The sequence below is a fragment of the Odontesthes bonariensis genome, chromosome 16 (assembly GCF_027942865.1).
Source record: "Odontesthes bonariensis isolate fOdoBon6 chromosome 16, fOdoBon6.hap1, whole genome shotgun sequence".
NCBI classification, from domain to species: Eukaryota; Metazoa; Chordata; class Actinopteri; order Atheriniformes; family Atherinopsidae; genus Odontesthes; species Odontesthes bonariensis.
Genome location: NC_134521.1, coordinates 6,265,953 through 6,278,121, shown reverse-complemented (window position 1 = coordinate 6,278,121; position 12,169 = coordinate 6,265,953). Strand labels below are relative to the sequence as shown.

Here is a 12,169-nt window from a genome sequence, read left to right as displayed (position 1 = left end):
TCTGACTATAACCAGCTCCCTGATCTGCTACAGTCACTTTTCACTGGCAGACAGACAGACACACACACACACACACACACACACACACACGTACAGAAGGTGGCAAATGGAAGAAAGAGAGAGACAGACAGAAAGACAACATGTCTGAAAAAGATGCTTGAAATAATGTTTTACTTTGGAAACAGCAGTACACTCCTAGGATTTTTGCTGTGGAATCCACAAACCATTCATCATTAAAAATTTTTAGTAACAAAAATACACTGCACAACAGCTAATACCATATACACTACCCCCTCACACCCTCTCACACAAGTACTGCGTTGAGTAGCTGTGACTCAGCAGATCGGCAGGAGCAGATGGACTTTCCTACATTCATCGAATGCACAACAAAAAGTGACATCATCAAGATACAATACATTGTACTGTACATCCAATTGAGATTAAAAATAAGCTAAATTATTTGTATGTGAGCATAAGGTTATCACAATACTGATATTGCTGCAGCACCTTCTCTACAGCCCTTACAGAGCTGAATACAGACCAAAGAGACCAGACACAGGGAGGGAACAGATTGAGAAAAAGAATAAAAGGAATAAAAACAGAATTTGAATGAAGGTGGTTTAATGTACAGAGTGACACAGAATAACAAAGAGAAAGGGAGAGGGAGGAGAGGAGGACAGACAGAGAGACCTGCCATATGTTGCAGCTCTTGGATTTGGGGGTGCATGCAGAGTGTGCTAATTAAATGAGGACTAAACAGCCGTAAAAAATAATGGAAAGTTGCCAGCAAGAGAGAGGGAAACAGAGAAAAAGGAGGGTGAGAACTGGATCAGAAGACGAATGGGCGGCTGATGGAGATGTCAAGGGAAAATCTTTTGATGGAAAGAAAATTGAACATAAATAGGAGGATGAAAAGTATTTCAGCTGAAGATAGAGAAGCATACGAAGCCACTGGTGGAGACGAGATAAAGATAGAATTAAAGACACAGAGAAGAAGGGGGGTGCAGAGAAAGCAGAGGAGGAAAATAAAAGCTGTGTGGCCTTGCCAGCAAAGATACAAAGAAGCCAACAATGCAGTTTGAGAAGTAAGAGCTGCACTGCAGATTGTGAACAAGTGGTTCATCCTCACTCCTCTCCTACATATCACCTCTTATCTGTGTTATCTAATTAACAAGAAATCACGCAAATTACAGTGTTTTTAGTGGCAACAAAAGTGGACAAAATTAATGCAAACGATAAAAATAACTAAAGGTTTATCATGGTCAGCATCTTGGTGTAAAGGGTTAGCATCTTAGCATTTGCTGATTACCATAAAGCACAGCTTAGGCTAATATGATTAATTTTGGAGCTATGCAGTTCTAAACCAAAGAAAACATTTTCTGGAGGATTGAGACAATGTGACTGTGCAAACATTAATGGAATCCAGCAGATTACTTTGTATTTTTCTAGTCTTGTGAATAGTGGTAAACTTGACAAACCAATCAACCAAACCAATCAATCAAAGCAGTTATAAAGACAATGTCAAGTTATTTCATGGAAAGTGTGTAATCCAGCACTGTTTGAGTCAGATTCATCCGAGAGCCCAAATAAATAAATAAATAAATAAATAAGTAAGTAAGTCTTTAACTTCTAATCTGATTACATTACTTTGAACCCCAAAATTCCCTGATCTAAATTTCTGGGGAGGCAACAGATATCAAGGTAACTTCTAGGTATCAGACCTCCGTGCCAAGACTATTCTGGACAACAGTAATCATTAGCTGGATTTCCATCCCTATGCACAGCAAATTTAAAGCAAATTTTTTTTTTTAAATCTGGAAAAAGAAAGTCACGATTTGGTGATCGATAAGGGTTGATTCATGAAGATATGCAGTGGATTGCACTAATTTTTTAGCACGAACTGTAGAATACACAAGTACAACAGAATAGAAAATTATGGAAATGATGAAGACAGCTATCAGGAACCACAACTATCGTTGAAAGAATGTACCTTGCAAAGTAAAAGACTAAATCATTGTCAGAAGGGTAGCCAGTGGTTTTCAGATTCCATTTGAGCCAGTGTACTCAACATCTTTGCCTTGGCTTTTCTAAACCAACACGGAGCAAGATCAATCAAGCATAAATCATTGAGCTTTAAAGAGCTTCTCATTGCTCTCCACATCACTATTAATGTACATGCAGTTAAACCCAGCACATATTGGATTGATCAATACCACTCGTACCAATGGAAACCAAAAAGCTTCTGATATCAAAAATCTTTACTCTTGCCTTTTTAATTCTACATATTTGTATGCAGATATACATTTAGGTATAATAAATCACTGAATCCCTAAAACTATCTGCATAGATACCAACCTAGAATTAGGAGGAAACATTTCTCTGCATTCGGATGACCTGGCACTTGGAATCCTTTTTCTAAATGTTCACACTGTTTTATGTAAGTCCTGACCAGCTGAGAGGCAAAATAAAGGCTCTCATTAACAAAACTATTAATAATGGGATTCAACCAACCTTGGAGATGAGTTAAATGGCATCACTTCATGCACTGGTTGGCAGCTGCCTGCAGTTATTGGTGAATGGTGCATGAGCAGACATCTATGAGTCCATTGAAAGGAGTGTGTGTCACTATCTGTGCCTAATCATGCAGGAGCCTTGTAAAGGCTCTAGGCCGGCAGCTGAGGCTCGACACGGTGTCTGTGTGTAAACAGAGCTTAGATGTATAAATAGCCCAGCCATGTCCGTGTTCTAAGCCACTTACGAGTCGTCTATCTTCTCGATCATACCTGCCCAGCTACACCATCCTGCTGTGCTACTGGGTGACATCATAGCAGGTTAACCAGTCCCTGGCAACTAGATGAAATCATCACAGACACCGATGAAGTGGCAAGCTTGCAGAGAAATACGAGGTTGTGTTAATGCCATAGAGGAGGGGATGGATCTCAGGAGAATCAATACAGAAGTGGGGGTAGAACTTGATCTGGTCTTCCTGACTCAGATTCTCAGATTACAGACAGAGATATGATATCCAAAACCATCACAGTGGGGTAAGCTTTCAGTGGAGAGAGCTCAAGAGTACCACACACAGTATCATCACACACAAGAGTATCATCACAGAAACGTGTTCACAGCCTGTTATATGTGCTCTCATCTCCATCCCCATATCTAACGCAGATTGCCAAGTGAAAAATATTGTAACTGTGCCACCATGTTGAAAAGAACAAAATATCAAAACCCTTTTATTACAGCAAATTTGCAGGAGCAGTAACTAGTGTTGAGTATGGCACACCTCAAGATGGTGGTGGTGGCATCGTGCTTTGAACTATTGGGAGCCAAAGTCAATGTATGGCTGGCAAAAGTTGGAGCTTCTCCTTTTTGCTCCAAATAACAACGTACCAATCGTTGTATTACAGTCAAAATGATTGTATTATAAATTGCACTGACAAGCCCTTGTACTGTAATAAATAACATATTCATAAAGAAGCATATTGAAAGAATAGTAGCCCATAGCTGAAAACAGGCTGTTAGTAACTACATTATTCATTTCAGCGCACTTCAACAGCAGTGTCTTTATCTTGACTGAACTTCTGACAATCCTTATGAAAAAGTACATATAAGCCCACCCCCTCTGTTTCTGGCCTCATTTCAGGGGGTTAATGAAAGTAAGAAGCCCAAGCTCCTCTCTGCTGGGACTCAACGTTACTGGCAGCCAGGCCCAGAAACCTATTTCTGCCATAGGCTCAGTGACTGACACGGCTCAGCTGAAAAAGCAGCCCACACTCACAAAACATGGCTGCATACATCATGTATCTGCACACCCGCAGATGTGTGCTTTATTTAACCTTTAAGGCAACCTTACCCTGATACACTTAAGTAATTACCTTTAGCACACTTCTAATATTCAATAATGTAGACTCAAGAGTCATTGATAAAGAGTGTGTTATCAACACGCTTGCCTTCACTCATCCATATACAAACACAAAGTGTGCTCTTAAATATGTAAGAAAACAGATTTTTTTTGGGTCATACTAACTTCAATGTCATTTAGTTCAGGGTTGATTTTCTCTTAAATTAAGCCTAATGGTTTTACCACATATAGTAGGGGCTTCAAATCTCCCACAAGCTTAACAAAAGCAAGGTAAAACCTTTGACCCATTCAGAAACAGGAAGCTCTTCAATCTTGTGCAGGATTTTTTTTTAAGGATAAAACATGCATGGTACAATGTAACCATGCTCTGTAGTAGTTTACCATTATTTTGCACCTTATATAAGAATCCCACACTCGCTCTTTTTCATTCTCCTAATGACAAGATACTAAAAAAAACACAAACCCATCACAATCATTTGCCAACACCTACACACAAATAAGACCTAAAAGGGAGAGGATGGTTCTGCACTGAGCCCAGCCCAGCCAATTTGGCAGTGAGGGTGCTGCCATGCCTACAGGCCCAATCAATACTGTGCCTAAAAATAGCACATCCATGACGGTTTAACTTCCAATCGCAGATGAACATGGCGAGCAGGGTATTTATTGTGTAATCTCCAAGAAAACTGTAACCAATAGCAACCACAGAGTGAGTAGGCACTGTGGGAAAGCATGTGTTTAATCCTTGAAAGGAGGTTTCTAAAGGAAAACCAGGTATTGGGATGTGTTGGTGGTGAGATCTTTGAGGGTGACTTCCTGTTGATTTAACAAGGGATAAATAAACCAATAAGAATAATAGACCACATGAACTGAGATAAATGTGAGCACAGGGCCATTCATCATGTAAATCCCCAAGAGCAAAGAACATATTTATGAGCAAAGCTCACAAAGTGGTCATTTAAGGCATGATTACTTCTATACGACACATAATGGCAGGACGCCCTTGATGTCTGGTGCAATCTGTTTAAAAAACAATGGTGTCATTCTGATGCTGCTGCCAGGGGAAGAGTGGCTCTGTGTCAGTACATTCAATAAATTAGATCTACAACATGACCGAGCGAGCGGCAGAGGGACGGTAGCAGACAGACAGGATGAGCTGGCATGAAAGGTGGCAAGACAGAGGTGACATGAAGGCAGACAGGAGGAGACCACAGAGTTAAAGCATGCTACAAGTATAGGATAAAACCTTGATGTGCTGTCATAGACAATATCTTTCTTGGCTGCAGTGCACACCACTTCAGTGTAATTTACACACACGTGGAAATGTCTCATTTTAGAGATGCAGGGAAGAAAATGTGCATGTTCTGGGACAATAGGAGCTGGAAAGGTGGGTAGACTTTGAAGCGGGACATGACGTTGATTTATTTTTGTCTTTGGAGGGAAACCGCTCGTAAATATTGCTGCAGCGTGGGTGAGACTCCATTGACAGATTTCTTTCAACTCTACCTTTTCTTGTCCTATTTCAGTCTATGTGTCACACTCTCCACAGCTCCGACAATGAAAGAAATCATAAATAATCCTTATTCATGAAAAGGGATCCAGAAAAAAATTAAGAAGTCAATTAAATATTTAGCCTTTGTTTGCCTTTTATTCCCCTCTGCAAGGAAAATAAGATCAACAACTTAATAGAATAATGATGTTGTAAACCTAGACTTAGAGCTGTGTAAGTTATGTTAAAGTTTGGTCTTTTTTATCTTATTAGAACCACCCATCGTGCAGCAAAACCTAAGCTCCCTCTGACTGTATTGCTAGAGTTAGAGCTATTACAAATGTTAGCAACAATACTGTAACAGCCCTATCAAATGGTCTTTATTCTAAATATGTTGAAACTTACAATGCATTTAAAACCGGTTGCTTACTAGCTATAAACATAAAACTTTATCTCATATATAAACAATAAACTACCTTAACACCAAATTAGGGAGTATCTTCGAGAGAATTTGTTCTATTCCTCCAGTAAAGCTTTAGAGACTTGCAGTTTCTGAACCAGGGTGCACCCAAAGCTTTTTTGACTGAATACTGGCTTTTTCTTTCATTTATGACCCATTAGTACGTTATAACAAAGTCAGTCATCTATTTTCCATCAAATGAGCGAAATCAGTAGACAAGGAAGAATTGAATTTGCAACGACGCATAGATTTCTCACCAGTTTGCCCTCTATAGTATAGATCTTCTTCACCACACCAGAGTCGAGCTTGATGGCGTCAGTGATGTCGGTCAGAACCTGTTCATAGGAATGGGCTGTTTTCTTGTTCAGCAGGATCCTCACAGCTTTGCGAGGCTTTACTCCACTGCGCACCACTGTCACAAGCTTCGGACGAATGAACTCCTTGTTTTCGCGGCCCTCCGCAAACCCGGCCTTGGAGCTACCCAGGGAAGCAGGACCACGGGATGAGGACGCTGAGGCCTTGACATTAACTGACCAGTTAGGGTTTACGTTCTTTGCGTAATCCAGCTTTTTGTAGGCTTCGGTGGAGCTGCACACGTAGCTCTCACCTGTTGGTGTTATAGAGGAGGAGGCGGATATCAAAGGAGGCATAGCTCGCAAACATTCAGAAATAGCAAAAGAATGAAAATCTTATGGGAGGGCTGGGTTTGCGGAGTAAACATTGTGAAAAAAGGGTACAGCATTTGTTTTAAGCTATAAGAGAGTAAAACAGATCGAGGGAGAGATAATCTGAGCTGAAACAAAGGTTACATCTGTTTGACCATATGGACGTCAAATAAGTGATATAATCTTCAACAACAGTGCTTAGTTGGATTATCACCTTTTACGGAGTAATGCCCATAAAATAGTCACCCTACTATCAAACCAGCCTGCAAATTGTGACTGGGAGTACAAAACTGAGACTGTTCACTGCATGGTCTTGTTTGTTACTTATTCTTATCCGTAGCTTACTACATGAAAAGGAGCAGGATGTGGCCTATGTTAGTAAGGCCAATCGACCAGTAACAGAGGAAGGCATTCCCTTTACAAAACATTTTGTTGCAGCCCTCCCAGGTGTTCTGTTTACACTCACCTTCTACCAGATGATCAACACAAGAGATCTTCTTGGAGCCGTCCAGAGTGTAGATGGTGCGGACACCCTGAGGCAGGTTGACGTTGTCAGACAGGGAGCGCGTCAGATCCGCCAGCAGGGCGTCAAAAGTCCGGAATCTGTCTATGGAGATGGCATAAACGATCCCATTGAAGTACCGATCGCCGTTGCGGTAGAAGCGAACCTTCTTGGCTCTCTTCTCCACGCTCAGGGTCTTCAGGGTCCGGATCCGGTACAGAGTGCAATGGGCGCTGTGCGTGGGACTCGGCACCCCGTTCATCCTGGCGCTGGACCGGCCGTGCCTCTGACCTTTGTCCCGCTCGTCGAAATGCTCCATCTCCATTTCGCTACCGAGACTCACGAGTACGGCTGTGCTGTCTGGGAAACAAAAAGAGGGGAGGGAAAAATGCTGCGGTGAAAAGTTTTCTCTGGCAAAAGAGTAGCGAAACAAAAACAAAAAAGGTACGGAAGATGAACAAACCGACCCAGGAGAGGCTGATAAAGTAGCCAGCCGGTGTCTGTCGCTGCTGCGCCGTCTTAAAATAACCCCCTAATGACAGATTAAGTGCTCTTAAGCTGAGCGGTGGACAGTGTGCTTCATGACGTCCCACAATGAGCTGTCAGCGCAGATGGATGGACAGCGACAAGTCACGATTCGACATAACCAGATAATTTTAAATCCATAAAGCCGAAAGGTGCGCGCACAGCCGGACAAACAGCGGCCAGCATCCAGACAGCCAAAAGCTATTAGGCTCAATATGTACTTTTAAGTGATAAGATCTACACATGTTATTATAGCATATCGCCTAAAAGTGTTTTCTGTTACATGACATATAGTTAAGATAATTCACTACTTTAATAAGCTGACATAATTAGACATTGACAGGCTTACCAACGCGAGGAATTAACGCCTCTGTGACAGTCACCTCCAGCCTGACTGATGCTTTATTCCCCAACAGATGTGAAAAGGGAGTTCAGTGAGCTTGTCGCAGCTTGGATGGTGGTAACGTGTCCTGGCTGCAGTGAGCTTATTGAGCCCCACTCCGTGAGTCCCTTTGTTGTCGGTGCTCCACCACCCAACACCAGTCTGTGCGTGTACGTGTGTTTGTGTATGCGCAGTGATCAAGAAGCCCAAGCTGGACTGGAAAGTGACTGGGTAGCAGCTGCTTATTACCCTCCCATTCTCTTTCGCAGCCACCCCCTCCTATCTCCTCTCATTTCTCCTCCTCCTCATTCTCACGTCACTCTGTCGTGATTTTCATTCAGCTCCACCACCCCCTTTATTAAGATGCGAACCCACGCTTTCAAACCCGTGTTTGAGATACTGCTGGTAACCTCCCTGCCCCCAGGACACGCGTCAGCTGGGGGGGAAGCCACAGTCCTTTTGTGCTCATTTTTTTTCTTTCATTTTCTGAAACCTACAAGATATTGAAAAAAACTTGTAGAAAAATCAAAGGCCATGTGAATTGCTGTCCATGGCTTCACTGATCTATTTTGTTTTTCATTTCCCATTTATGCTTGATTTAAAACACATGCATGGAATCTTTATCAAGAATGTATTAATCACATTTACTAAAAAGACAAAGAAACATAGCCCCACAGAAATACTTCCATGAGCTGTTATGTAACATACAACATACTAAATTCAAAAGATGATCAATACGTTTTGCTTCATTATTTCCCCCATAAAAACTCAACTGGGATTAGCCCACATGTCTAAATGTTTTTAAAGAAGGTATCACACACACAGTTCCACAAAGCTGCACAGAGAGATGGGAAATGAAGAGGCTACGTCTGTCTCAGATGATTCTTGGTTCTTCCTCTAAACTGAGATTTTTTGAGGTGACAGTAGAATGCTCTCTCTGGAACGGAGAGATAGAGCCAACTGACCTATATTATGGTCCCCAGAGACCACCCAATTCCCCTTGTTGCCTGATGAGCCTACTGTTAATGTGTGATGGTGAAAGCTGCAGCCAAACTCTCTTAGACCCACTCTTTAAATCTTCATTACACAAAGTCTCTCACTTTCTTTGCATTTGACACGTTTGTTCATCCAATCATAAATCTGAATATAGATCCGCATTAATTTACTGTATGTAAACGTGGTATGTGATCATGGTACCGTATGTCTATGGCAGCTTCCTTGATGGGGCTTACTTGTGAAAATATGCACATGAATGAATCAGACGGTCTGATAGTGAAAGGATTTTTTGCCTTCACACCAATTTTTCTATTTAGGGACGCACTCACGGGGACCCAGTCTGCGTCACAAACTGAGGGCAGAAGAAGTGTTCTTGTCTAAAATAATCCTGAGGAAACAAGGGCATATGCGGGGGAGACTTAGTCTTAAAAGTGAGTGTCAGAGAGCTGGAGGACAAGGGAAGGACAAAGGGATTGTTATGACCTTATTTCCTCAGGAAGTCAAATCGGGAATTTGTCCAAACCTACTCATGTGTTCCACATCTACACCAAATTAAAACATAACTTATAAACATGGATTATTGGATTTAAAGGTAAAAAAAATGTCTTGAATGCAACTTGGTATGTTTGATTAGTTAGTTTGATTAATCTGCAGTCACTATAAAATATGTCAGAGTAGTTAGTCATTTAAACGGTCACAACTCAGTTACATTCATGTTTGTCTCCAGTGTTGCTGACTAATTACAGACAAGTCAAAAAACATATTAAACCCATAATAAAAAAGATAACCTGTAAATAGTTTAGAGTCCATCTTTGCTCCTGAGGCATAATAAATTAATTTCTTGAAAGTTGACAAGTATATAATGACATTTTTCTATTTTCTGGCTATTCTATTCTAGTTTAGGTGTCCTTTGAGGCACATGTCATATTGTTTGTAGATATTAACCAAAAAGAGTTCATATAATATTTACTAAACAGTTTTATGCTTTACTTTTCTCACGTCATAGATTATTTTTTTAAGTCAAGCCATTCTCTCAGTGTCTCCTGTCTCCCACTGTTTAATTCAGACAGCTTCCTTAGACACTACAATGTGCAAGTTACCAAATTTCCAGGGCTCAATAAAGCATGTATTATCTCATCTTGAGTTGAAACGTATTTCATGTCTCGGTTAATGCATGTTTGAGTGCAGTCAGACAATTTTACATAACACAGAATGGTCTGTCAATACGGGAGTGTCTGTAGATGTCTGTCACTGACTCTTCTTTCAGGTTTGTAACAGTCATGGATTCTTCTGCTTCAACTAGTTTGTCATCAACCCAATCAGGAGATGCTGCTGTCCCCTTTGCCTCCCCCTCCCACTTTTCTGTTTCTAGAAGTCAGGTGAAGAGGCAGTTGGAGAGACTGAACCGGAACAAGGCTGCAGGTCCAGATGGTGTCAGCCCCCGAGTCCTGAAGGCCTGTGCAGAGCAGCTCTGTGAGATTCTGCAACACCTTTTCAACCTTAGCTTGACCCAAGAGAAGGAACCACTGTTGTGGAAGACATCCTGTCTGGTTCCGGTACCAAAGAAAACTCACCCTTCAGACATCAATGACTACAGACCTGTTGCCCTGACATCCCACATCATGAAGGTCCTGGAGAGACTCCTGTTGACCCACCTGTGTAAGCAAACCAGCACATATCAGGACCCCCTGCAGTTTGCTTATCGCCATGAGAGTTGAAGACGCTATCATACACCTGCTTCAACAAACCCACTGTCATCTGGACAAAACAGGCAGCACTGTGAGGATCATGTTCTTTGATTTCTCCAGTGCATTTAACACAATCCAGCCTGATCTGCTTCGTCTGAAACTCCAGAAGACTCAGGTGGAGGCCTCAACAATCACCTGGATTAATGACTACCTGACAAACAGACCACAGTTTGTCAGACTGAAGAATTGTGTGTCTAACCAGGTGATCAGCAGCACAGGAGCACCACAGGGGACTGTACTCTCACCATTCCTTTTCACTCTGTACACTTCAGACTTCCAGTACAAGTCAGACTCCTGTCATCTACAGAAATATTCAGATGACTCTGCAGTTGTCGGGTGTATCAGAGATGGACAAGAAGCTGAGTACAGAGAGCTGGTGGACCGCTTTGTGGCATGGTGTGGCAACAATCATCTCATCTTGAATGTTAACAAAACAAAGGAGATGATTGTAGATTTCAGGAGAAACAAGGTCAGATCAAACCCTGTTTCCATCATGGGAGAAGAAGTGGAGGTGGTTGAGGAATATAAATACCTTGGTGTTCATGTGGACAACAGACTGGACTGGAGACACAACAGTGAAGCAATCTACAAGAAAGGACAGAGCAGACTGTACTTCTTGAGGAAGCTAAGGTCCTTCAAGGTTTGCAACAAGATGTTGCAGATATTCTACAAGTCTTTTTGTTGAGAGCGTCATTTCCTCTTGCGTCATCTGTTGGGGCAGCAGCATCAGAACCAGGGACCTAAAAAGACTCAACAACCTGATAAGGAAGGCTGGTTCTGTTCTGGGGACGACTGTGGAACCTCTGGAGACAATAATGCAAAGAAGGATTTTGCATAAAATCAAGAGAATTATGGACAACCCTGAACATCCTCTCCATGAGACTGTTATCAGAAAACAGAGTCTCTTCAGTCAAAGGCTTCTTCAGTTTGGATGCAAAACGGACCGCTACAGGAAATCTTTCCTGCCCACAGCCATCAGCATCTATAATAACTCCTTGATTTAATTGAGCTACATCAACATTTAATTTCCCTCTGGGATAAATAAAGTACTTTTGAAGTGAATTGAATTGAATTGTTTGCATATTCATATGAGTGCACACATGCATGTGAAGTCATCTAACTCATCTATGAACTTTCTTGCAGCTCACACATGGTAGGTGTAGACATGAGTGCTAACTGAAATAGCAAAGGAAAGCAGCAGTTTTGTGTTTGATGATGTTTTAACAGTTACTGTAGTGATTTGTCACAATGTTTCAGCTGTCAGCAGAGGGCATATATCTGGTTACTCTATGGCTGTGGGATTCATGGGCAGGATCCAGCGGGCTGTGCCAAAAACATCATTCACATGAAATCATAAAAAGAGACGAGAAGGAGTTGTGAGTGTGCATACTGAGAGCGTGCATACTCTCATCAGGTAACATGGATTTGCAATCTGTGAATTAAGTTATTCATTTAAGACTAACAACCTGTCACTGCAGAACATTTATGATTGTACACCAAGCTGGCCAACCATATTAGAAAGTCAATAAACAAATTCCTC

At 41.6% G+C, this 12,169-nt stretch overlaps 1 protein-coding gene across 2 annotated transcripts in view; it reads right to left on the bottom strand.

The window, feature by feature from the left end:
- Positions 1-8,079, bottom strand: part of dclk1a (doublecortin-like kinase 1a) — a 48,221-nt gene extending 40,142 nt beyond the window's left edge. For both annotated transcript variants that reach the window (XM_075487542.1, XM_075487544.1), the window contains exons 1-3: positions 7,853-8,079; positions 6,943-7,338; positions 6,069-6,418 (exon numbers count right to left, since the gene is read on the bottom strand). In XM_075487542.1, the coding sequence (XP_075343657.1) occupies positions 6,069-6,418; positions 6,943-7,303 (711 nt within the window). In that variant the 5' untranslated portion in view covers positions 7,304-7,338; positions 7,853-8,079. The remainder of the gene's footprint in view (positions 1-6,068; positions 6,419-6,942; positions 7,339-7,852) is intronic.
- Positions 8,080-12,169: the final 4,090 nt, after the last annotated feature.